The sequence below is a fragment of the Rhinolophus sinicus genome, linkage group LG09 (genome assembly GCF_036562045.2).
Source record: "Rhinolophus sinicus isolate RSC01 linkage group LG09, ASM3656204v1, whole genome shotgun sequence".
NCBI lineage: Eukaryota > Metazoa > Chordata > Mammalia > Chiroptera > Rhinolophidae > Rhinolophus > Rhinolophus sinicus.
In genome coordinates, this window is record NC_133758.1 from 86,462,655 (window position 1) to 86,489,133 (window position 26,479).

The 26,479-nt window shown below is 39.5% G+C and overlaps 1 protein-coding gene across 8 annotated transcripts in view; it reads left to right on the forward strand.

The window, feature by feature from the left end:
- DYNC1I1 (dynein cytoplasmic 1 intermediate chain 1) overlaps positions 1-26,479 on the forward strand; it is a 269,907-nt gene that overhangs the window by 69,325 nt on the left and 174,103 nt on the right. For all 8 annotated transcript variants that reach the window (XM_074340758.1, XM_074340755.1, XM_074340754.1 and 5 more), the window contains one exon: positions 2,560-2,675. In XM_074340758.1, coding sequence (XP_074196859.1) covers positions 2,560-2,675 — 116 coding nt within the window. The remainder of the gene's footprint in view (positions 1-2,559; positions 2,676-26,479) is intronic.

Genomic DNA, 26,479 nt, shown 5'->3' on the forward strand with positions numbered 1-26,479 from the left:
TCACACAGATGTCCATCAAAATCTAATGTCAGCCTGCTCTCTCCAGGCCAGGGGTGACCCCAATTGTGGTAGGGTGCCTTACCAGTCCATGTTTCTTTTCTATCTCTTTGCTTGCGATGAAGACTGATTTCTTGGACTGCTCTGGCTGTTCAATGGCAGGAAGGGCTTTGCCTCAAGCAGTCTTGGGGTGTCTATTCAAATTTCCTTCAGATGCTTCAAGAAACACCCATTTCATGAAGAAAAATATTCTTTTCTGACACAGAAGGCTTTAAAATAATACCTGAATTTCTTACTTGGAAACTTTGAGCCTTTTACTAGTTTGAAATTTTGTTTCTAGTACATTTTGCGTATTTTCCCCTAATTCCATGTGAGGAGCCTGCATGGAAGGGCTGGGGACCCAGCTTCACCTCCTTTACATTCGGATGCACACCTCCAGGTGAATGAGGTCCATGTGGCCCAGGCCTGCGTGGAGCTTGGCGACAGCAATGCTTGCTGAGACTGCAGAGACGGCCAGCGACGCTTGTTCTCCAAACCAGCCTTGGTGTGCTTGTGTCTACTTTGTTCACATCTTAGATCTCACCTCACTTGTTTTTAATAACTCATAGAAAAGAAGAAAAATTTTTCCCCTAAAATGCTTGAGATGTTGTATGTGGAAATTTGTAGCTGTGCTATGCATTTTCTTTCATTTTATTATTGCTACTATTAAGATACAATGAGTCTGTGCCATCTGCTAGTAATAATTAAAAACCATAATATGAATAGGGTATGCATCTGATCCTAGAGAGCTAGGGAATGTGGGGTTTTGGCTCAATGCTTATTTCACCTTTCTTTCTTTTTCTTTCTTAGAGACATACACATACTGTATCTATGCTTATAAATTTTTAATAAATAGAATATGTTCAATATTAGTATGAAATCTATATACTAAAAAAAAGAATGTTCCAGAAACTGTTATAAGATATATATGTCTGTAAATTATGTATATATGGATACATAATATCTGCATGATATATGCATTATATTCTGTGGTACATATACATTATGTATAACAATCTTAATAGTAAGTACTAATAATATCTCCATTTTTTACATATGAGGAAACGGAGGTACAGAGATAACTTGTTCAAGATCACACACACACACACACACACAAAGAGCTGATAAATGGTGGGGCTAGAATTTATGTGCTTAATCTCCATGATTGGATGTTTCCTGGGGACTCAGAAGGCACTTCAGATTTTTGTGGTAACTGAATCCCCGTTGAGAACCTTAGGTAGGAGTTTGATTTAGTGGAAAAAGATACTGGACCAGGAGTCCGGCCAACAGCATTTTAGCCCCAGTTCTCACTTTCCTCATTTAGAAAATGGAGATGATTATAACATCTGCCCATATGCCTCATAGAGGTATTGGAAAGACAGATGCCATACTAGATGTGAAAGACAGCTGAAAACACTTGAAGTACTACTTGCATATTCAGAAAGGAGTTTTTATCTGGTTATCGTCAGTTTGGGAATTCTAAGCTGAAACATTACCACTCTTAGCCCAGTGCCCTCTTCACTCACCTGTGCTGTATCAGTGTGTCTTTAAACAAATTCACATGCTGATCTATGTTGGTTCCTGTTGTGTCCTGCATGACAAGAGCTGTTGGAAGCAAGAAGGGCAGCACAGGGTTAAGAAAGACAGTAGCCAAGAGTAAAGTGCAAGCGGGGCCAAGGGACTCAAGCCTGAAGGACTGAGCCCCAAATCGGACCAATGCACAGCTTTTGTTAGTTAACAAATGAGGAAGTAAAGCTTGTTATCTCCAAGGTCTGTGAGTTTCGTGCCTGCTGGCTGTCTTCCCGAAAGTCCCCATCGTGTTCCAGCACATACTGTGCCTTCACACACATGCACAGCCCCACAGGATGGAGTCATTGTTCTGAAACCATCCATTGAAGGGGAGTGACCGATATCATTCCATCCCTTCTCAGTTTGCTGAGAAACTCCCTTGTGATATCCTGGGAAAGGCGTGAGGAACACATGGTTTCGGCAGCTGTAAGGCAGCAGGTTCCTTTTCTGGAGAAATGAAAGATGTTCTATTCCCCCTGAGAATATGATCCTCTTGTTGCTATCATAAGGAACATGTTACTCCAGTAAGGAATTGTTTTTCTTCGCATTTGAGAAGCCATGCTTTTCTTTTGTCCCTTTCACCTCAGAGACTACAGGCCTATATTACGAATGAAAATTCCCTTTATGAATTTAAATCAAGCAAAATCAGAGATACTCAGAATATAAGGGGTCTCAACGGAGCAGGACCAAGACCTTTTTTTTACAGATAGAAAAACTGAGGGTCATCGTGAAGGACCTACCTGGCATCACCCAGCAAATTAGGACCCAAGTGGGCCAAGAGCCCAAGTGTCCTGCCTTCCAGCCTAGGGCCACTTCTACTTCCAGTCCCTGACCCTTGTACTGGAAACTGAGAGTATTTGGGGTTGGTTTGTTTTAGTCCTTTGTTTTATTACTAACAGCTCTTCTGCAAGGAATGCCTTCCCTCTCTAAGCATTTGTCCTTTGTTACCTGTAGACGAAGACTGCATAAGCTGGGCGTATCGAAGGTTACCCAAGTGGATTTCCTGCCAAGGGAAGTCGTGTCCTACTGCAAGGAGACGCAGACACCTCTGGCTACACATCAGTCTGAAGGTAAACGGTGTCTTTTGTTTACCTTCCATATTATCTCTGGAGAAATTGCCAGGGCACACATCCTTCTTGTTGATTTCCTATCTTCCAATAACAGATCTTCATGGGACACACACATAGTGACACACCGAAGGCTTAAAGGTTCCTTTGGTTCTAATTTTGAAGAGTCTGGAGAGGGATCCTAGTGGTACACTTCCAAAAGGTCCATGGACTTTAAAATGGGTAACTTAGGTCAGTTTGTCAAAACTGTGTGAGGAGGGAGAAAATCATCAAAGGGTGTTGTAGTAGAAACTTTTCTGAATTTTATCAACAAGAAGAGTGTGTACGTTAAGATTCATTATGTGCAGGAGTCAGCAAACTACAGCCCACCACCTGTTCCTTGAAATAAAGTATTTTAGAATATAGCCACACCCAGTTATTTTTGTCTATATGGCTGCTTTCAGGCCACAATGGTAGGGGTGAGTAGTTATGACAGAGAATTTATGGCTCACATAGCCCAAAATCTTGACTATAATCTGGCACTTTATAGAAAAACTTTGCTGACCCCTGATTTGCTTTGCCAATTCAGAAGAGAACCCACTAGTGTGTTGTTGTTTTTTTGTTTCTTTGTTTTTGTTTTTACCATAATTTAAAAAGACTTTTCATGGAAACTCAGAATAGGTGAATGAGAATTGAACTCCATGCCTCTTTTGTACAGACCAGAAAACATCAAGTGAAAAATCCCCATGCACATCTCAGTGGGTCAAAAAAATACACTAATAAGAGAGGTTGAAGTTGATAAATCGAAATACTCCCTGGAAGTTGAAAATTAGACCAAAGCAGAAGAAAGATATGTGTATACTTACAATAGGATAAGTGAAGTCGTATTGTTGGAAAGTGGAATTATTATTATTGCTAAGCACGTCCTCTTTTTACTTTGTTACTTTATTGTTTGGTGTGGTGAAGAGGATGTCAGAATTCTGGTTTCGTTGTTGTTATGTAGTAAATACTGAACAAAAGCCTTAGGAGTGAAAAATGATTCGCGTTCCTGCTTGGTTTACAGCAAATACATAACTTAGTGCGGTTTGGTTTGTGCAACCTACAGAGCTTTTCAATTTGGGTTTTAAACACATAATGTCAAAAGCAAAGTGAAATCTGATTCTGTAAGGATTGTGCTGCCTGCAGGTCTTCTGAAAACCTTTCCTGGGTAAGGCTGGCTGGCCCTGCCAATTCTTTGGTAACAGGGCCTCCATTTTTCAAGTCTGATAGTGAAATGAATTTTAGACGCAAACAAGTAGCACCCTCTGGTGGTGAAATTTTAAACCACCCACTGCAACAAACGTGAGACTTTTATATTAAAAGTATATTAAATGTGGCAGAAAATACAGTTAGAAAAGCCTTTGGGAGTTCACCTAGTCTGTCCTTGGACCTCCCAGCATATCAGGAAGATCGTTAAAAAACAACCTCGCCACTCAACCCAAACATTTGTTTGAGTTAATTTGCTGCCAGAGGTATTTGCAGAGCTGTAGCCTGAGGTATGTTTATTTTGCCCCAAATTTGACTCATAACATAAAGTTATACAACTGAAATAGGAGAAGGAGTGAATTATTTTTTTGAAAATGTGTAGACTTCTGATATTGGAACTGGTACAGAAATATTTACAAGGGAAGATAAATTAAGGATGAACAGGCATCAACTCTAAACTTTTAAACTGGAACACATCAAAAGGCAAAGCCTGTTTATTCCATTTTATTACTGCAAAGAGAGCTTGGGAGCCCTCATTATGCTGTGGTCCAAGCAGCAGGAAAGAAGGAATTTATTTCTCAGCTATTGGCAGAAGTTCTTTCTGTGTCGTTAACAAGACTCAGAGAGCTTTTTGTGGTGATGGTGTTTCAGTAGCTCAGATCCCACAATACAAACTTGAACTCCAAACTAGGTACTGTAGCTCTGGACAGTAAAGCAATCCCTGATGCATTTAGACAGGAAGAACTTTAGATTTGGGTTCAGCAAATTGTCTTCTCACCACGGACGATTTCTTGACCTTCGGCTGTCCGCAATCACCCAGTCACCTGACTGTCAAGGGTATCCAGGCTTGCCTTTCACCCATGTGCGTGGAGGTGGCAGAGGGAGAGCCAGGAGGCAGCAGCTGGTAGTGAGTAACAAGGATCTATCTTGCTGCAGGTCTGGGGTGGCTTCCAGTGGGGGGCTGGAGCATGGCAGTGTTTTTATGACAGTTGCAGCCATTTGGACACAGGGAACAACGCACTACTAAATTTTCTTGGATGGATAATATTTAAAGCTGTGATATATATATATATATATATATATATATATATATATATATATATATATGATCCATTTTGCTCATTACTGCCCATAGTATATAAAGGAGTGATGATTATTTTTTTAAGTCATTATGGGGCTGTGGAAAATTTAATAGTATTCAAACTAATGATCTCAGCATTGATCTGTTCTACATCTAATGTATATTAGATGTATGCAGTTTTTTACATGTTCCCACTTTATTCTTTAAAATGAAGGGGAAGTTACTTGGGATTTGCCCGAGTTTAAGCTTCTTTTCTCCACTAGGTACTAAAATGAACGGTCTCTTAATTTGTGATCATAATGACCTGTTAGGAGAAACACTCCAGAGAATGATTTAAGCCAGGAAGATTTAGCAGTGACGTCTGCATGAACACTTTTTTTCAGTACAAGTTTAGACCTTCCCTCTCTACTTAAGTCAGTAGTTGCAGGAAAGAAGGCCGAGAATAGGAAACGCTGATTTTGGGGGAGCAGAATCTCTTTACCTCGGAAACATTTTAAACATGCGCTTTATTCCCAAGTAGTAAGAAAGGAAAAAAAAAACATAGTTCCTTGCCAGACTCCCTCTGCCCTGCCTGTTATCTCCCTGAACTGACCATGAGGTGGTGGGGTTAGTTACGAAGGCCGTCTTCTGCGTCGTTATTATAGCGCGTATGTGACTGGCTCATAATAAGCACTCAGCAAATGCTGTTGGATGACAAAGCTGATGCCAGACATCCTAGAAACTTCAAGTTCTCTAATGACCCCTGGGCAAATGAGAATTTTCTAACTTGTTGGAAGATGTAAACCAATCTAGAGGGAAGAGGAGGAAATTTAAGACAACCTGTTGATAGTTTCGAAGCGTTCTCTGTTCTTCCTCTTGTCATGTTATCTTATAAATGGGAACTTAGCTCCTCATGCTGGCTACTCTCTTCCCATCACTTCCCTCCCGTGCTTTATTTTTTATATTCAAGAAAGACCAATTTGCTTGCATTTTCCGTGATGCTGTGCAGACTCACACCTCCATGCACTTGCACATACTGTTTCCCTGCCTGGAATGCCATCTCTCCTGTTTGCTTTCCTTCAGGACCACAACCAAGGGTCAGCTCCCAGGTAATTTCACTTCTGGTTGATGTCCCTCTTCATATTACGGGCGCAGTTCATTTTCCCCTTATCACGCTATATTTAATTATTTAAATGTCTGCCTTTTAGACCGTGATCTCCTTGAGGACAGGGTATGTGTTCTTTACCGCCATGCCCAGTGCCTGGCACAAAGAAAGGGCTCAATAGATACCAATGGAAGAAACGAAGAGTGAGGTGATCTTAGAGGAATGAGAAGGAAGAGAAAAGGGTCATTGTAATTCAGGGAGGGGAGTATGATCCATGCCCTAAGGCGACAGTGGTATTGGGGGTGGTTTCAGGAAACGTTGTGAGAAGGAGAGTGTGTGGGGAATTCAATGTTTCTATTGCAGCCAGGCCTCTATTTCAGTCCCCAGGCTGCTGTAGGCATTGACAATCCATGAACATGACACAATTATGAGAACTGAAGGAGAAAAATCACTGAGGCCGCCTTGGTTGATAGAGCAAAGCAGTCATCAAGTTTTTACTGTGCAGAGATACTCTTTAAAGTACTTTGAGTTTGGAACAGGTGTGCAGGAAGGTGGCTAAGGAAGGCTCTTGTTTCACCTTGAAAAGTGTTTGCTTGGTGGGCTGAGGAGAATTTCTGCCTTGGCGTCCCATCCTCTCCCACATATAGTCAGTACAGAAGCTACAGATATAGAGATAGTTGCCCAGAATAATCTAGACCAGCACTGTTCAATAGAAACATAGTGAACCATTATTAATTTTAATAATGTTTTATTGAACCTGGTGTGTTAAAAAAAACATTATCATTCTAATACATAATCAATACGAAAACTATCATTGAGATATTATACTTTCTTTTTTATATAAAATCTTAAAAATCTTGTTTGTATTTTACAGTCACAGCATATCCCAATTCAAACACTAAACTTTTATTGGAAATATTTGCACCATAGTAAGATTTCATAAAATTTACAATTGAAAATATAGATTCATATGGCACTGTCATTCCAAACATATTTAAAAGCTTTTCAGTAACTGAATTGAATATCAGTTTTTAAATTTAAACTTAAATCAGTGAAAGTTAAAGAAAAGTGAAAATGAAGTTCCTTCGTTGCATTAGCCACATCTCACATGTTCAGTAACTACATTGGCTAGTGGCACCTCTATTGGACAGCCCATCATTACACAGGTTGAGACGCAAAGACCCACAAAGCCAGCCTGACCTTCACTTCTCCTTTGCTGGGCAGAGGGGCTTGGGCGAGAAGAACTCCCTTGCTTGTAGAGAACTCCTCCATGTGAAGGATCACGTTGTAGGTTTTCCTCCTTTTGGTGAGGTCAGCCATATCCAAGGTCATCCATAGCGCTTGTTAGATGGTTGAACAGAGCAAAGTTATACAGGGCAAATCCAAAATAAGGCTCATCCTGTTATTACAGAGGTAGTTGTTGGAACCCCTCTGGGCCCTCCCTTCATTGTCCGTGGTTTACATATTGGGATATTCATTCCTTCTACCATGTCTCCATGTTACCCAACGGACTACAAAAGACCATGGTGACCTCCTTGTTATGGATCTACACCTCTGCTGCTCCCCTCCCCCCTCTCCTGCTACATGAAGTGAGGAGAGATCAGAATTGAAATTGGAGCTCTAAACTGCTGACAGTTGAATTCTAAATCTTCCTACACTTTGGTGGCCCCAGGAGCATAATTCTTTGATACAAAATTGCCAAATAAAGTGATTTTCCAGAGAAGCTAAATGGAAATATGTATTTGGAACCTTAAATTTGAAATCAGACAGTTCTTAGAGATATAATTTCCTACTGGAAGCCAATCCTGAAACACCTGAGGAGATGACTTGGGAGAAAACGGGCTGCGGTGTTATAATCTTGACTGGAGCTCTTCAACTGGCTCCAATTTCCTGGACCTTATACTATGTCTCTGAACTTGTTATTTAAAGCAGCCACACGTTTGGAGATAAGCCGTGGTGGCATCTGGATGCAAATTAAAAATCCCTAGTGAAGATGACACACATTAATCTTATTTTTAGCTTTAGTTCCTTAGATAAGAACTGACACTATTTCAGAGACAGATTGACATGTGCCATGTTTTGCTTCCTTGAAATATGCCTGCTATTTCCCCTTTGACACTTGTTTAAAGAGTTAATCCTCTTTGAAAACAAGCTGTAAAGCCCCCAGGCCCCTGTTAATAAGGTCAGGGATGGAGGGATCCTCTCCTTGGAGATTAGTTTTCTTTACACAATGTTAATCTCATATCATCTTGGCAAGTCTCTTGAAAAATCAAAACAAAACAAAACCAAAAAACAAACTATCTAAGGAACATACACATTCAGGCATCGTTGTTTAGATATTACATATATTAAATAGTCAGAATGTTCTAGTTTAAAAAAATTTCCCTATCTCTGAACCACCTTTTCAGTTATTAGTCAGCAGAGCTTTGATGGTTGAGTTCTTGATTTAGGTTGGACATTAAAATGACATTGGCCTAGACGGTAGGCAATCCTGGTATTCCAAAGGAGAAGCTTTTAATCTCTACTTGAGTTCAGTGCCAAATCCACACCTATCTCTCAAACGAATAATAACAATGTATTAGCTACACTATTGCTCTGAAATCTAAGAACCTCTTCTGTAATTCCTTTTAGAGCTTTGCCCCAGAGACTTTGAGCATCATTTGATTCGCTGGACTATAATTTCTAAGTAGTTTAGCCACTTAAAAGTAGAAGTCCTTTGAGTCACCTGGTAAATGGAGTGAATAGTACATGCAAATTTGAATGTGTTGCCTGCAAAAGCCAGAATGGCCCACCAAGCATTACGACTCAGCATTAGAGAAACAAGGTATTTGCCATATACTTTGGAGTTTATCAGACCACTAGACCCATAGGAACTTTACTGAGGTAACAGGTCCCTATATTTTTCAAAGGTTTTTTCTCCCATCCGCTAGCCTACCTGTCTTAACAAGGTGTTAGAGGTACCAATCCAGCTTACTCTCCAGGTCCTGCTGGCATGGTACCCTGTGTTGAAGGTAAGATGAGCAAGGGAAATAAATAGAGCCAAAGAGCTGCCTCAACCGTGATGGAAGATGATGAAGGTGCAAAAAGAAATGAGGTGGGTCTCCTTTGGATGTCAAGCAAGGCTTAGTGTTGAATGTGGTTTGGGGGTACTCCCAAGGCTCTGTCTTCTCCCCTATATTCAGTTTTCCATTATTTCCTGACAGCACTGTCACTTTCACATAAGTGAACTGGTGAGGCTGGCAAGTCAATGGAATAAACTCAGGAACCCACAGAATTTAAAATTCGCATTTGATTTTGGCAGACATTTATCACGACCAGAGAAATTCCCTGGTCCTATGCCTTGAGCTAAAATATAGAGATTTGAGCTTGTCATCTCATCTTTAAGCTGTCCGGTTCCATTATTAGCCACCACCTCACCCTAGCATCTTTAAATTCTTCATGCCAGTCACACTATTTAATGGCAGTGACAATTTGATCCCTTAAATCCTTCTTTTCAATGGACACTTCATTAAAGATCACCGCAGAAGGAAAAACCATCTATCTAGCTATTTGTTACGGTTGGCAGGTTACCATTCCTGAACTCTAACTGAATTTTCATTTTCTTTAGTCCCTATTAGGGCAAATAACTAACACCAATTCCTCGAGTGACTGTCTTTTGATACCAATTTCTGGGTACCAGTCTGAGTTTGTGGTTGCCAACAATAGAAATTAACTCTGGTTAATTTAAACAGAAAAGAGATTTGTTGGACAGGTATGAGATACATGATAGAATTGATGAAAAGTTAGAGATTTAAGTCAGAAATGGAAAGAAGGCTGTCCTAACCTCCAATGTGACTGTATTTGAAAATAGGGCTCATAGGAGGTAATTAAGGCTTAATGAGGTCATCGGGGTAGAATCCTGATCTGATAGGATTTGATGGCCTCCTAAGAGGAGGAAGAGAGATCTGTCTCTCTCTCTCTCTTCATGTGCATGCAAGGAAAGGCCATGTGAGGACACAGTGTGGAGGCTTGAGCAAGCCAGGAAGAGCGCTCCCATGAGAAACCGGGCCGGTAACTTGATCTTGGACTTCCCAGCCTCCAGAACTGTGAGAAAATAAATCTCTGTTGTTTAAGTCACTCAGTCTATGGTATTTTGCTATATGGCAGCCAAGCTGACTGAGACAGCAGCTAAGACAGCAAGGTCATGCCACTGAACGTGTTCAGCCTGGTAAGAAGACCTGGACCTCCTGGACTTCCTGTCATTGGAGAGTCACGGTTACGCTCAGCATTTAAATTTTGTAGGCACTGCTGCCTTGGAAAACTCTACCTTTCCTGGTACCTTGCCAGAGCTCCCTTGAGATTTACTAGCCAGGCCTAGACTACATGTCCTGCATTAGTTGTGAGGGGCCAGGCAGAGGAATAATGTCAGGGGACGCTATGACTCTACATTGATCTATTTTTTATACTGCCCCCCACCCCCAAAAAAAGTTGTATGGATGCTGGGCAGCCAAAAATATATATTTAAAAAATGCCCACTCTGGTGTGAGAAGAAAAAAGGGGAGGTAAAGAGAAAAAATATAGAAGAATTATATTTATTATGTGTCCAGCACACTCATACATGTTATTGCACTTGTAGTGTTGCTACAGAATTTACTCACCTTATAAATCAGAGGTGTAAAGAGAATAGAGGTTCTTTATTTTCTCTTCAGTTGTCTACAATACTACTGGCTGTCAGGGGAAAATGTACAAAATAAACAATCTTAGTGCAATCTCTTACTTATTTTAAACAGACTCAGTTATGTTCTACAGAAATATGGTGGAAATGTTCAAACTCTCATGGAACCTCACTCTCACCTACTTTTCTCCCTAAGATCATGGCCAAGTGGAGAGGGGAGAGAGTGAGGTTTACATGATCTCATGGCCTTGGTGGAGTGGGGAGGGATAAAAGGGACTCTGGTCTCGTGCCAGTCCTTGACAGTATGCTGGGTGACTTCTGCTGCTCTCTGACATGATGTTCTTTGTCCACCTGGGCATTGGTACCCCGTGCTACAGCATGCAGCTGGTGAACTGTGTCTGCTCTTTTGACTTGGCAATGTTTCTAGGGAGCATGGGCCACTTCCCTCTTGACAACTTGCCGTCCTCTCAGCTTTCATTGTCTTCAGACTTTGAGTCGATACCCTGTTATCTATCCAGCCCCTGGTTGAGAAGCCCATCCCCAACCCATGCCGTGTAATCCCTCATTCCACCACAGTAGACCCCCTGGAAGACTGGTTCTCAATTCAGTTTCCATGCTTCAGATGATTGAAGGCAGGCTCAGAAACACTCACCAGGTCTTCTCTCCGTCTTTTCATGTCAACCAACCCCCACGAGGCTGGGTTGCCTTGTGAAGGAGATCTGTTGCATAATGGTCTCCTCCTAGATTCCCACACAAGGAATGTGGTTCATTTCTCTCCTCAGTTTATTTAACACTCTATCCTTCCCAGTGCTTCTCCCCAGAAAGTGGAAATCCAGATACATCAAAAAGTTTCTCTCTTCTTCTACCTAAATGCTCCTTTTCTTGCCATGTATCTGGAAATAAATTCCTGTGTTTGACTTTTCCCATAGATATGGGGAAGGAGTAGAGAGGAGTGATCCTTACAGTTTTTGACGTTCTAAATGGTAAGAAAAAAGAATTGGGAATATTCTTTCTCCCTCATTTACATCTATCTCTAATGTACTGTAGTGTTTCGGAATCTAGTTTTTTGAGAAGGGAGCTGAATCTTACTTTAGCTGTTTTATTTTCATTATTCGGTATCAAATTCTAATCTTTCTACTAGCAAATGAACGCCCTAGGTAGACGAGCGTGAAGATCACTATAGTCAGAAAGACAAATAGAAAAGCACATTAATAATTTTCAAATATACCCCCCGACACTACACACCAGAATGAAGAGGATTTTGTTTCTGTTCATTGCTCCTGATCAATCATAAAGTCAAGAAATACCAGGACTGAAGAACACTAAGGGGTATATCAAACCTTCTATTCTCTTGATAATGAGAATTGAGATGTTGACTAACTCAAGAAGTATGTGAAGATTCCACTTCCAACATGGCAACACGGGGAGCTCTATAGATCTGCTTCCCAGGAAAACTAGTGAAAACTGTTTTTTAAAAAATAACTTAAAGTCTCTGGAAATGGTTTCAAGGGCATACAGAAAATGAAAAAAAAAATATTCAAGAAAACATACTAAAACTTGATAAGAACAGGAAGAGTCTGTGGTGTTTGAGCCAGAACCCATTCCTTCCCTCCCTCTTCCCAGTCAGCTTGAAGCAAACATCACTTCAAGCAGGTGCATCCTAGAACGCAGAGGTGCCTCTCCCCGCAAGTCCCAGTTGGCTGGGGGGGGGGGGGGGCAGAACATTAGCATCTCCATTTCTGCCCACAGCTACCTGTTACTGAGCTTAAATTCCAAGCAAGTGCAGCTGAGAGATGGGTATTCTCTTCTGCCCAGTCCTGACTTGAGGAATGGGCACATTACCTTGGGTTCAGCTAAAAATACGAGAGCCCTAATCACCCTCACCCCAAGTTCATGTGCGAAGCAGAGGTTCTGTTCAGGGAGAGCAAGCCAAATAGATCAGAGGCGACAGCCACACTCCACTCTGCCCCTTCCTGGGTGGAAACAAATCTCAAAAACTGATCTCAAAAACTATCCCTGTAAAGGAACCTAAATTTAATTGAAACAATCTGTGGAGAAATTTGTGCCCCAGGGTATTGTTGTTGAAAACAACAGAGCAATAAGCCAGCAATTGGTGGAACTTAACAGCTGGGTGTGGTCAAGGAAAGGTAAAATTAAAGGGTCTGCAAAAGATTGTCATCCCTGGAAGACTGTGCACATGCCTAAGGCTGCATCCACCTAGGACCAATATCAGAGGAAGAGAAAAGAACAGACTTGAGCAAAACAATCCAGTCACTAAATAAATAAACAAGCAAATAACAATAACCAGCACCTGAGGAAGGGGATCAACCAGTACCCAGAGTCACTACAATATATTATCTAAAATAGTCAGTGTCTAACAACAACAACAAAAATATGAGGCATACAAAGAAGCTGGTAAGTCTGACAGGAAAAAAGCTGGTGAAAGAAACTTCCTGTGAGAGCAATCAGATGTTGGATATAACAAATAAAAACTTCAAAGTAGTATGTATATGTGTCGCGTCCAGCACAACACGGTCAGTGAGAGAACGAGAAGGGGTGGCGAGGGGTTAAGAAAGAAACAGAAATCAAGAAAATTATGCACTAGGGGCCAAGGTTCTCACAGGACTGAGAGCTCCGAATCGGGCCACCCTGTGGCTTTTATTGATGTACACCCAAGGAAGTAGCATTGCTTTCTCCACGGTCTGTGAGTCTCATACATCATACCAGAAAACTGATTCAAACCAATCACCCTTGCCTGCAAACAGCCGGAATCAAAAGTCCCATGATGTCTTAATAATTGTGGTATGTGCCTCCCCAGGGACAAAACCTTTATGTTGAAACTTATTGATAAGAATAGAAGGAGAACTGATGTTATCAAATCATTGAATCACTTCCCAAGCAGGTTGTGGGAAGGAATATAGCCACAGAGGCAGAAGCTCTCCTTAGACGGAGTAAATTGGGGGGCTGTGCCCACCTCTATCAACTTCATGAGTTCTCCAGGTGGTCCCCACGCGACTGTTCCTGGCTTAGGTCGTTCCCCCATGGGGAATCTTACCTGTCATTGGCTATCCAGCCATCTTTTGGGGCCAAACAGGGAGACATAAGGCATAACGACAAAGGTGAAGCAAAGTCCTTGAAAGGATCAGTCTCACAGACTCTTCTTTCTTTTAGGGGTAGGTACGAGGGGACAGATGGTTAGGCTGCTGCGTGACAACATATATGTATATGTGTACACATATTTCTATATCTATATCTATATCTGTATCTATATTTATATATATCTACATGGATATATACAGAGGGTGCCAAGAGAATGTGCCAAAAAATGTATATACATTTTAAGAAAGGAAAACTGTATGAAAATCATAATACTCAATATATACCAATAACAAAAGATGAATAAAAGTCATGTGTGACTTTGCTATTACAAGAGGTGCTCAAAGTGGTTGCTATCAGCATCCAGACACTTCTGATTATGGCGAATTATTCTTGAGCAACATTGACCAAAGTGTCCACTTGTATACATTTTTTTGGTACCCCTGGTGTGTATGTGTGTGTATATATATATATATATATATATATATATATATATATATATACACACACACATATATATATATACATATATATATATATATATATATATACATATATATAAGTAGACTTTGACAAGTTAAGATGTAAATGGTTGCCTAAACAACCACAAAGGGAATTACTAAAAAAACAAAAAATAAAAAAAATAAAAAAACATCATTACATAATTATGATGTTATATTATAAAATGTTCACTTAATGTAAGAGAAAGCAGTAAAAGAATAATAGAACAAAAAAGACATGAGACATACCAAAAATAATGGCAAATATAAGTTCCACTATAGTTATCTTAGTGAGTGGTGGGATGGGTTTGGGAGTGGGCAACTTGATGAAATCAGACCTGTCACATAGGGACCTATAGGGGTGCTGGCTACAGAAGATGCCAGGTAGCTTGTGTGACAGAGGAATATAGTAGCAGTAAAGGCATAGCTCATTGTGCTTCACTTCATTGTACTTCACAGATGATGCATTTTTTTTTTACAAATTGAAGGCAAGACCCTCTGCCAGCAAAAAGATTGCAACTTGCTTTATTGTGGTGGTCCGGAATCGACCCTGCAGTATCTCTGGGATGTGCCTCTACAGGCAAGCCAGCTCTAATCAAAAGAGATAATGCAGTGGCCTACAAAGAGATGTCCAGGAGTGGAATATAGTACCAGGAGAATAATGGAGTTCGCAGTACAAAAAGGTATTAGGGAAGAGGTGAAAAAAATGAAGAAAATCCTAAGGCAGCAGAAAATATGGCATGTGAAGATAGCATAGTGTCAAAAAACTCTTGATGGTAGATAAGTTGTTTTTGTGACAGTGTGAGGTTTATGAGCTTATCCATAACAATGACAGTATGAGCTTATCCGTAATAGAAATATGTAGCTTCTTCAGGGTCAACTGAAATCTGTTAGTAGTGACTATCTAAATTGCGTATTGAGGATTCTGAGGCTCCATTCTACCTCATCTCAATTAAAGATGTCTTCCATGGGCATGAGATGGGAAGCAAGCGTGACTTTTGTTAGCAGCACTGGAACAATGAGAATCTGAGAGTTATCATTTACGTTTTATTATATATACACTATGGAATAACTCTTGAGTACTTTGTCAAGGAATTCTCCGATGTCATCATTTTTCTTTGCTGATTTTCTATAGTCTACAGTTATTATTAAGTTGGTGCAAAAGTAATTGCAGTTTTTGGAATGATTTTTAACCTTTTAAACTGCAATTACTTTTGTACCAACCTAATAGCATTAAAACTCTTAAGTAAAAAGGAGACATATTTAGGGGATATTACAGAAGCGAAGAACAAACTATTTCAGGGAAAAGGAACTGCAAAAATAAGTAATGGCAACCAAAACGTAGAAAGAGAAACATGCTCAGCTCTTATGGCATAAAGCAAGCAAGAAAGTTGTAAACAAATAACGAAGGACATAGAAATGGTGGCAGGAGAGCTCCATGTTATAGAGGCACGGGGTTTAAATCTGGGGCATCTGTCCAGGTGAAGGCATTGAAAATTCAACCATATGACCTGAGCTGTATGGGAAGGGGGTGGGTACAATATGAAGGGAATGCCTACCATTTCTTTCTTCTGGTTCCTAGGAAGAAAGAGCTTCCTTCAAAACTCCTGACTCTTGTGCCTTTCTCTTCTTCTCCTAATAGAGGTGGAATTGTAGGAAGGTTGGTGGACAATAATTGACCAACATTCCTTAATTAGATGTAACTAATTTATCAGTGGTCCTAACCATGAGAAATTCGGTCTTTTTATACTTTGTCACAAATAGTATACTTTATATTGTTGACCAGATAGAGGTGTGGCATGAGTAAGAGTGTTTGCTGTGCCACATGTCAACTGTTCTGGGGCCTGGAATCTGGGGGAAAGGCACAGCAAGTCCAGTTTTGCTTTCACAGTAAGTTAGAGTTGCCAGCCTATCTCTTATCAGTAGTAATGATGAGAGTTTGGCTTTTTGTTTTATTCCTGATTTTATTTCTCAATTAACTCAGAACTTAGACACGAAAGAATGGTACTTTTAATTTGACTCTTTAAAACCCCAACATCTTGGTATATATGAGGTCTGGCAGTAAGTTCGTAAATTTGTTGAAACAATATTGCTAACCTTTTTTGATATTTGAGGGATTATTCATTATGAATTTGTAACAACTGAACAAACAGTTAACCAAGTTTACTATTTGGAAGTGCTGAAAAGGCTGCATGAAAAAGTTAGACAACCTGAACTTTTCGCCAATTCCTGGCTGTTGCATCATGACAACATACCAGCTCACAGGGCACTGTCTGTGAGGGAGTTTTTAGCCAGTAAACAAATAACTGTATTGGAACACCTTTCCTACTCACCTGATCTGGCCCCCAATGACTTCTTTCTTTACTCGAAGGTAAAGGAAATATTGAAAGGAAGACATTTTGATGATATTCAGAACATCAATACGGTGACAGCTCTGATGACCATTCCATAAAAAGAGTTCCAGAATTGCTCTGTAGGGTGGACTAGGCACTGGCATTGGTGCACAGCTTCCCAAGGGGAGTACTTCGAAGGTGACCATAATGATATTCAGCAGTGAGGTATGTAGCACTTTCTCTAGGATGAGTTCACAAACTTAATTGTCTAACATCATAGCCTGGAAATGTAATCCAAGTCTCCCATATGGTAAGGGAGAATTTTGTCACCTGTATGTGCTTCTTGCCCACATCAAATGTGGCCTAAAGCTCAGCTAGTGTAATACTCCTGGCCTCTTTCCACCCCTTTATTCACTTCACACTAACTCCAGCCTCCATCCCGAGAAGAGGTACAATGGTTTGTCTGAGGCTAGCACTACTTGTTTTTTGGGGGAGCGAGTATACCTATAGCATACAAATTGCCTTCTGCTCCCCTTTGCCATGAGTCCTATTCAAGTCATACTCAATTGGGGAGGCCTGTCAAGTGTGGTCTTACCTGGGAGTGGGTGGGTAAATCTGCCTAGTTCAGGAAATGAATTAGCAGGTGCATTTGGCTTTCTCAGTAGGCTATGTTCTCACTCAGTCTTTCTTTATCTATGATGAAAATGTTATTTTGGCCTTGCTCCTTTTTTAACTTTGTCTTATTTCTCATTTGAGTGCTATTTATTTGGTCCCCTAAGACTCTCAGCAAGTGTTAGAAAAATCCTGGCAAGATATCAGTTCTGGAGAGATCAAAGTACTGCAAATAACATTAATGACCCTAGATAATTTGACAAAAAAAAAAAAAAAAAGAGTAACCAACGTCAAGGGGAGAGGTTTACATTCTAGCTACAAGGAAAGAGATCATTTACAGAAGTGGATCTCAAGGTCAGCAATAAAGTCAACTTAATGTTGAGCTCTGAACTCCTTTTAATTCTCCATAAATGTGTGTCAGTGCTGGACCTGTGTTGGCAGGATCAACTGTGTAAATTAGAAAGTGGTTTGAGAAACCAGAGATCCAGGGCGGTTGTTTTACATGGTGATTTATTAAGAAAGAAACAAAGGAACAACAACAACAAGAAAGAACCCTGATGACTATCATCATAGAGCCCAAATGTAAAATAAGATTTCCTATAAAATTGTCAGCACAGGATTCCAGTTTGGATAACAATTCGGATGATTTTGTTACAGAAAAACATGTATCTGACTGAGAAATTTTCCTTTTCATAAAATAAGACGGTTGTTTTAGTCTATGGGAGAGTAGCTGATCTCTTTTAACAGCCTAAAACTTGTAGCGTGAAATTTGTTTCCTGTGGTCAATAGAGCAAGTGGTCGTTTTCACTGTAAGTGTGAAGACTCAGGATGTTGCTAATATGTTTTGCTGGTACTGGGAAGAAAGATGGAGCTGATGGCTCAAAGAAAGTGGGAATAACCTTTAATTCCCTCTACCTGAGTATTCTCTGGTGTCATTTGGCAGGCCCTGGCAGCCCTTTCATATTTCCTGATTAAACAGTTGGGGTCAGGCATATGATTATGTGTGGAATGGTACGCTGGATAATAGTTCCAAGGCAAGAAGCAAAATATGATGAATGTGTATGAATGTGATGAAATTGTATGAGTTTATAATTTATTAACTGTTTTTAGAGAGTAGGATTTGCTCTCTGTACCACTAACGTCATAATTCCTATTGGTTCCATACTTGCTCTGGCTGAGGACACCCATCGTCATACGTGTTTCCCTGTCTTCAAGGGCACCATTTAAAATGTCCTTCCATTCCTATTTTCTCCACTGTAGCCTGTACTTAGGAAACCATCATCTTTCTCTTGAATGACCATTTTGATTTGTTTAGACATCACAAAATTCCTATCTTTTTTCAACCCTTTCCTTGGGAGGATATTATAAAGATAAATGAGGAAATGATTGGAAAATGCCTTTCCTTAAACTATTATTTCAATGATAGAGAATGGTTTTGCTGCTGAAGGACTGAGGAAATGTGTATGTAATACCAGCCTTCTCCTCATAAAATATATCATGACAGTATGCTTGCCAAATTTTTTTTTTAATAGTAATGATGAGTTTGGGGATGTGCCTATTTTCCCTCAGAAGAGAGGACAGAGAGATATACCATATTTCTTTAAATACCTGGATAGAGAATTTGAACAGCTGTTTCCCTCTCTCCTTAATTCATGCACAGTGTACCCTCAGCAGAGCCATCTAGCAGAACTAAATAGTGTCCCAATCATCTTCAGGTGCTCCGGACAAGCAGTCATTTTGGCTGCCAGAGGGATTCTTGGGTGGGCTGGTCATCATGCATCTTCCAATAACCATTATTAGAAGTGTCAGCCTAGGTATATTCGTGTTCATCTGGGTCCATTTTATCTTACTTTGTTTTAACTTAACCCAGATCTTGAGATTCAAGTGTTATGTTGAGCATTAGTTTAGTGAGGTATGGTGAAATTTGAAGAGGAGGGAAAAAATGTTTCTTGCCACCCTTACAGAGACAACGCACTGAGGAAATAGGACTTTTCCCCTCCCTATTTTGGTAATCCTTGGCTTGGCATATTTGGGTACGAAAATGAAAGGTTTGCCTACATAGTTGAAATCTCTCATCACATTATATCATCTGAAGCCTATTTGTTCGTGGGGATCATTTTATTTGGTTTTGGTTAGACATAAAAGTGTTCTGTGGTCTCCTATTTTTTCAAGGCCTTCTGGCTCTTGGAAAATTGAGTGATTTCATCCCTGTCCGGGTTTCCGAGTGAAATCTTGTATTTTTACTCAAATTACTTGATCAATTAGTTATGTCAGCTGCCCAAAATGTGCCTTTTTATTAATAGCACCTTTTATCAACTCATTGGAATTAGACATTGCAACCATGGTCTGAGGCTGGTAACATCTTGCAATAATTTATAAATATTACTTTAAAAAATAGCACCACAATTGCTCATTCGTGAACTTTTTGGAAGTGTCCCTGTGTGAGAAATTGCATTTGTATTATTATTAGTTCTGACAAACTGGATTAGGTCTTGGCTATTGTTAAGTGGTTCTATCTGCCCTCAACTCTACTGAGAGACACAGCATTTTTAATGAATTTAATTAAAACTGCATGCGATTTATAGAGTTGCCTCCAGCCAATATGCCATTCTTCTTGACTGAATGGAGTTCCTGCTAATGTGTAATGATGTTTTATATGAGAGATGTTTGAAACCCCTTCATAGTAGCCCCAAGGTAGTTTCCATGGAATGACATGGTGATGAAATATTAAAATAATAAAAAAAAAACCTTTCTACTTAAGTGAGCCATGTTTACACTAAGTAATGTATGCACAAATGTGTTAAATATGTTTGTTGAAGCTGTGAGAGACATGGGTTGTATTTCAACACCAGCAATGTGTTGGCAGTGAAAGATTTTTAAGAAATTCAAATCTGGCAACACTTTGGACAATCTGCTATATGTATTATTCTTTGAAGTATTAGAAAAAAGGGCATTATGGAATTTCCTCTTAATATTTAGTTCATTTGGCCAACTAACTTGAATGATTCTCCCCTAACAAACAAGAATTATATATAAAGATGGTGTTCAGCATCAATTTTAGACAGTCGTGGAAGACATCAGTGATAGAACTTTGTCTTTTTAAAAACTAAAGACATCCACTGCATTTTCTTAATATTTTTTGAAAAGGAATTGTTTAATAAAACTTTATGGAGAGGGTCAACGTAGCCCCCAATGGAATAGACTCACATCCTGACTCTGAAAATTGGTCTTTGATGGAAATAACACTCATCTTGAGTGTTTTTCCCGCTCATACTTAGTCTTTTAAAATGTCGGAAAACTACTGAGACCTGGAGTCTTTTCAGTCATCTCTGTTAAGCACATAACAAAATGTCTAGCACTTTTGTAGAAACCAGCAAGGCCAAGGTTGGGAGGTTTTGTAAGACTGTGGAGAGGAAGTGGTCCAGTGGAAGACGAGAGCTCCAGAAGGCTGTGCAGCAGAAGGGGGGTGAGTTCCCTGGACATAGAAGTTGACAGGGAAGAGAGACGAGCTCAGGCTGGAGTAATCCAGTGAGCACGGAGGGGAACTGAACTTTTCTTGGGAAGAGAGTTGAAATAAAGGAAGGTCATAGAAATCTGGGACTGGGATTTCTTGAGAAGTCAATGAAATGGACAACGGGCATGAACAATGAAGCAGTTAAAGGGGTAATGGGTAATGGTAATAGCTTCCAGGCTGCATGCACAGCCATGTTCTTGATTACTTCTCGGAACCTCAGGTCCTTCATTTACCTCATAGGGTTGTAGTGAAGATCAACTGTAGTCCATGGGGGAAAAATCCAGGTAAAATACTTAGAACAATACTTGCTATAAGTGCTCATACATTTTAGCTTAAAATTACCATGTGCGCTTATTCTAACTAGATATCTTAACAGTTCCGTAAAATCATCCACATATCTATTCAAACATCACCAAATAGCCTTCACTTCTAGAAACCCTATCATTTTTCCAGATGTGAATGGCATGGTATTTTAGAATTTTTATTTTGAGATACACACCTGGTCTTAGCTTTTTGAAACTGAAGTAGTTTCAGGTAACAGTATCTTTCAAAATGTCAATGAATGACAGGAAGAAAAACATTACACATTTTTTTATTCCCTACACTTCATTTTTTTGTCCCCTGATTTTGGGAGATGAAAATAATTTCTCCAAAGGAAAGATGAACTTTTAAAGGTCGTGTTGTGAATCCTACTTTCAAGATTTTGGTGACACTAATTAATAATAGCAGCTATCATTTATTGGGCTCCTATTGCTTGCCGAGTGGGATATGCTATCCACATATTTTTCTCCACAACCCTCAGTCCTGTGCCAGACAGATTGCATTAAGAAACTAAGAATCAGGGAGCTTAACTGTCTGACTATAGCCAAGCCAGGATTCACACTCTGTGCTCCCTGACTTTAAGCTTCTTCCCATGATATCGCTCTGCCTCAAACCTCTTTCCTTTAGAAGAAAACACATTTTTAAAGCATTTTCAGGGTTGTCTTATTTTGACATTAGTGAATTGACCAACTATATTGTTTGACTGACCAAGCAAACCCTTGCCAAGGAGGCAAAGTAGGAAAAAAGTGGGAAAAAAAGGTTGAGGAAATAATAAGTAGTCAAGATACAATAGGCAAAGTGATACTTCTGTTTCATTGAAGAACATATGGAAGAGAGCAACAATAATCACAAAGAACAAGCTGGAAACATGCCCTTATGAGTGATGGTATTCCGTTTCCATGGTAACTAGACGTGGAAGGGAGAGTCAGTGCCCCATTTCTATCTACTCAATCTGTATGTGTTTCACATATACGATGACAGGATAGCTTTCAACAACAACAACAAAAATTTCAAAAAGACAGTTCTGATAATGTCACCCCCTGCCTAAAATTTTTCTGTGACTTCTGGCTCAGGGCAGAATGCCATGCAAGCACAGACTTATCTCCCACCCTCTACAACTCAGTTTCTATGCTCTGGTCCAGTGGTTCCGAAGCTGGCTGCGTATTAGAATCACATGGGGAGCTTTAAAACTATGTAGTTGTCTGGGCTTCACCCCATGGGATTCTGGTTTAATTGGTCTGGGGTGGAGTTTTAAGAATTTCTCCGGGTAATTGGAATGCACAGCCAGCATTAAGGATCACTGCTCTAATCAAGGGAGGTACTGAAAACTACTTCTGTGTCCTGACTCAGCTTTTTACTTTGGTTCTTTCTTTCTCCTGAAACACCTTTTCTCCCTTCTCCCCTTCCACCAACTCTGGCCAACTACATCTTTTACATTCTTCCCATCCTGCAGGGCCCATATCTAATGCCTGGAAGCTTTTCTTACTCCACCCCTCCCACTTTAGTGGCACATCATCTCTCTCATTTAAACTCTTACAAATGTCTTTATGCCCCTATGATAGCATTGGTAGCTCCTATCACAGCGTCTTGTCACCCTTCCCCATGAGAAGGCTTTACTAATTTCTTTATACAATGAAGGCTCAATAAAAAATTAAATACATACCAGGGGTGCCAAAAAATGTATACACATGACTTGTATTCATCTTCTGTTATCAGTGTATATTATTATAATTTTAATAGTTGTTTCCTTTATTAAAATGTGTATACATTTTTTTGGGCACCCTCTGTATATTTCAAATGTTACAAACAATCTTTATACAGATCCTTGGAGAAGAGTTAATCATTTCTGATGATGTCTAGATTGAGTCCAAGATGAGACTCAAGGTCTATCGCATAACAATGAGACTTCTTATTTTAGGGTCTGCAAGCCCCCTGATACTGTATTTAGAATACTATATGCTCCTCGGTGCATTATTCTCAAGAGAGGTTCCATAGTTTTAATCAGAGTCTTAAAGGTACCCATCTACCATCCATTGACTTGTTAAGAGCTGGTGGCCTAGAGCATGAATCCCCATAAATCAGCATGCAGTGAGGACAGTGGCCCTGTTTGCTGGTCACTAACGTTCCATTTTTCTTTCTGCCATGCTAGCATTAGTACCATACCTCCATTTAGGTTGAATGCCTTCATAAAAATATCATTCGTCTACAGACTAATCAAACATAGCAACTATCATTTGGATGATTAAATATTTTTAAATAAAAAATAAAATCAGATTAGAGGCACTTTGGTTATTGGCTCAGAAGAGGTGTGAAGTTCCAGTATGATGGGACGATAAACGTCTAGTGGCCCTGCCAGTGTCCTTCAGCAACTCGCAGGAGAAAAGCGCTCTCATGAATGTATGCGTGAGTGAGTATGTATGTGTGTCTGTGTGTTGGATGAATGTTGTACCAAAACCTAATTGCTCTTTGACAAAAATTGCCAGCGATCGAGTTGTCTACAAAAGGAATAAAATTTTTTTTGGCAGGCTACCTCTGAGTTTCTTATGTTTCATTATTTGCTGCTGAAATATTTAGGACTAAAACAACAACAATCAAAACATGACTTAGTAGCTGTTACAAGTAATTTTTCTATTCCTGGGCACAAAATAGCCAGAAAAGCATGTCTTCTCAATTGAACTGATTTGTAATTCTAGAATGTAAGAGGAAAAAACTGGAAGGACCTCCACTTAAATCTGTAATTTTGGTAATTCTGAAGTAATGTGATGTAAGGAACTTTGATCGGTGCTCAGTTCAGCATGGGAGATCTCCTTTCAAGGAATGAGAAATGTTTAGGAAAAGTAGTTGGAGGGGCTGCAATTGGGGTTTGACCTGAATAAACAGAAACAGAGCACAAGAGACAGTAGCTAATGAATTTTTTTAAATTAATAAGCTAAAGATATGGGATACACATACATACACACACACACACACACACACACACACACACACACACACACACACTGTGGCAAAAAAAATGTATACACATTTTAAGAAAGGAAAAAAACTGTATTAAAATTGTAATACTCAATATATACCGATAACAAAAGATGACTATAAGTCATGTGTGTTCATTTTTGGGGCACCCCTGGCATATACACACTTTGAAATAATTTTCAAGAATAAACATCAGACTTAATCAAGTGAAATACTGATGTGCCTTCCTAAGCAAAAAGGCAAGCATTAAAATTCAGAATTTCCAAAATACAAAAATTAGGAGGTGATTATTCATAGTTTTAAAAGGGTTCTTTGCTTTACAAAAGAATCCTCCACAGTATTCCATTCAAAATACCTTTTACAGTATGTTAAAATTGCCATGTGGTTAATTCCAGTGGTTCTCAAACTTGAGCACGCACCAGAATCACCTGGAGGGTGTTAGAACACAGGTTGCTCAGCCCTTACCCGCCTCAGAATTTCTGATTCAGAAGGTTTGAGCTTGAGCTATGTCCCCTCAATTTGCATTTTTGACAAGTTCTCTGGTGAAGTTAATACTGCTAGGCACCACAGTTTGAGAACTGCTTATTTATTAAAAGTCCACCTGAATAGCTTTAAGAAACAAATCTACAATGTAATAGAAGGTGCAACTGCAAAGGACTTCTTAGTGGGTATTATGGGGTCAGTTATCACCCCCCACATTTATATGTTGAAATCCTAATGCCCAGTACCTCAGAAGTTGACTGTATTCGGAGATAGGGTCTTTAAAGAGCTAATTAACTTAAAATGAGATCACTAAGGTGACCCTAATTCAATATGACTGGTATACTCATAAGAAGAGGAATTTTGGACACAGACACATGCAGAGGGGAGACAGTATGAAGATGCCAGGAGAAACAGCCATCTACAAGCCAAGAAGAGAGGCCTCAGAAGAAATCAACCCTGCCGACTTCTTGATCTTGGACATTGAGCCTTCAGAACTGTGAGGAAATAAATTTCTGTTGCTTAAACCACCTAGTCTGTGGTATTCTGATATGGCAGCCGTAGCAAATTAATATAGATTGTGGACATCAAAAGCAAATAGCTATTTAGAAAGCTTATTTTACAGTTTTGTATTTGGTCTAAATAAAAATCAAAACGAGTAGTAAAGTGAGAGAGGCAAACAGAGAGAAATGCAGTCTTCAAAGTTCTTAAATGTGTTTCAGCTTTTCTTAGTTTCTTAATAGCTCTTTATATATTTTGGCACAGTAGATTTTGAAAAGGAAGTGCTAAAAAATAACTTCCTGATTTTGGCTACTAAACACGAGCAGGTTTTGGAACTTTCTCATGGCAGGCTAATTTCCAACGTAAAGTTTTTATTCATCCTGATGGGCTGTGATATGGAGAAATCAGAGGAAAAACTCACCTATTATATGACGATAATTTGAGGAATATAGATAAGATAGTGTGTTGATTAGCGTTCGCAATATGGGCTTGTGACTCAAGAAAGTCTCGTTCATACATTTCTTGATCCTTTTCCCTAGGTTTTTATAGTCAAAGAAGGGAAGGATAGGGAAATACTTGATGTCTGTTTAGGAGAAATATGAATGCTATTATATAAAAAGGTCCTTTGGGTGTCATACAATTTGGTTAGTAAATGTCTCGTCCTTTCGTTTAAGACTCTATAAATGACCAGTGTGAAACATCATTCCCAAAAACTCCCTTGAAGTTCAATGTAATAAGAAATGTTGCCTGAGTTTAAGAGTCTCATAAATGGCTTAGCTGAGAACGTGAGCCTTACTCCTGTTTCTATTCAGGATCCATCACATTGCTGGCACTCCATGAATGTCAACTACCAAGCATACAAATTTAGGTATCAAAGTCTATTTACTGATGGTGCAAAACCTAGAGATCAAGGAAATACTTAAGAATAGCACAGGCAGACTCAAAAGATTTTTTTCTTTGAGCTGCCAAAGCTAGTAATGTCAATGGAAAATATAGTTTATATAGACAGATGTCAAACAAAGCCAAGTGGTAAGAACAAGAAACAAAAATATTAAATGAAACGGCAGTGTGCTGAGTTGGGACTTGGAGAATTGGGTTTGGAATTTCTTAAAGCAATGTACCCTGTGAAGGATTGAAATAAATTTTGAAGTGAAATGAAAATTTATTTGGTCCCTCAGTGGATAACCATTTCCCAAACAATATTGAATGTCTAATGAAGCCTTGGTTTTTGTCTTCTACTGTTGTATATAAAGAAATTTACTATTTAACATGTTGGTATTGTACTCCTATCATGTGATATTGTAATTATCTGCCTGTCGCTTATCCATCCTTATTCAGCATTCAGGAGATCCAAAATTATTAGCACTATAAGCGTAGGGAATACGAGTGTGTGTCTCCTTCTAAACCTAGGTAGTAACGATTTCTTAATAGATT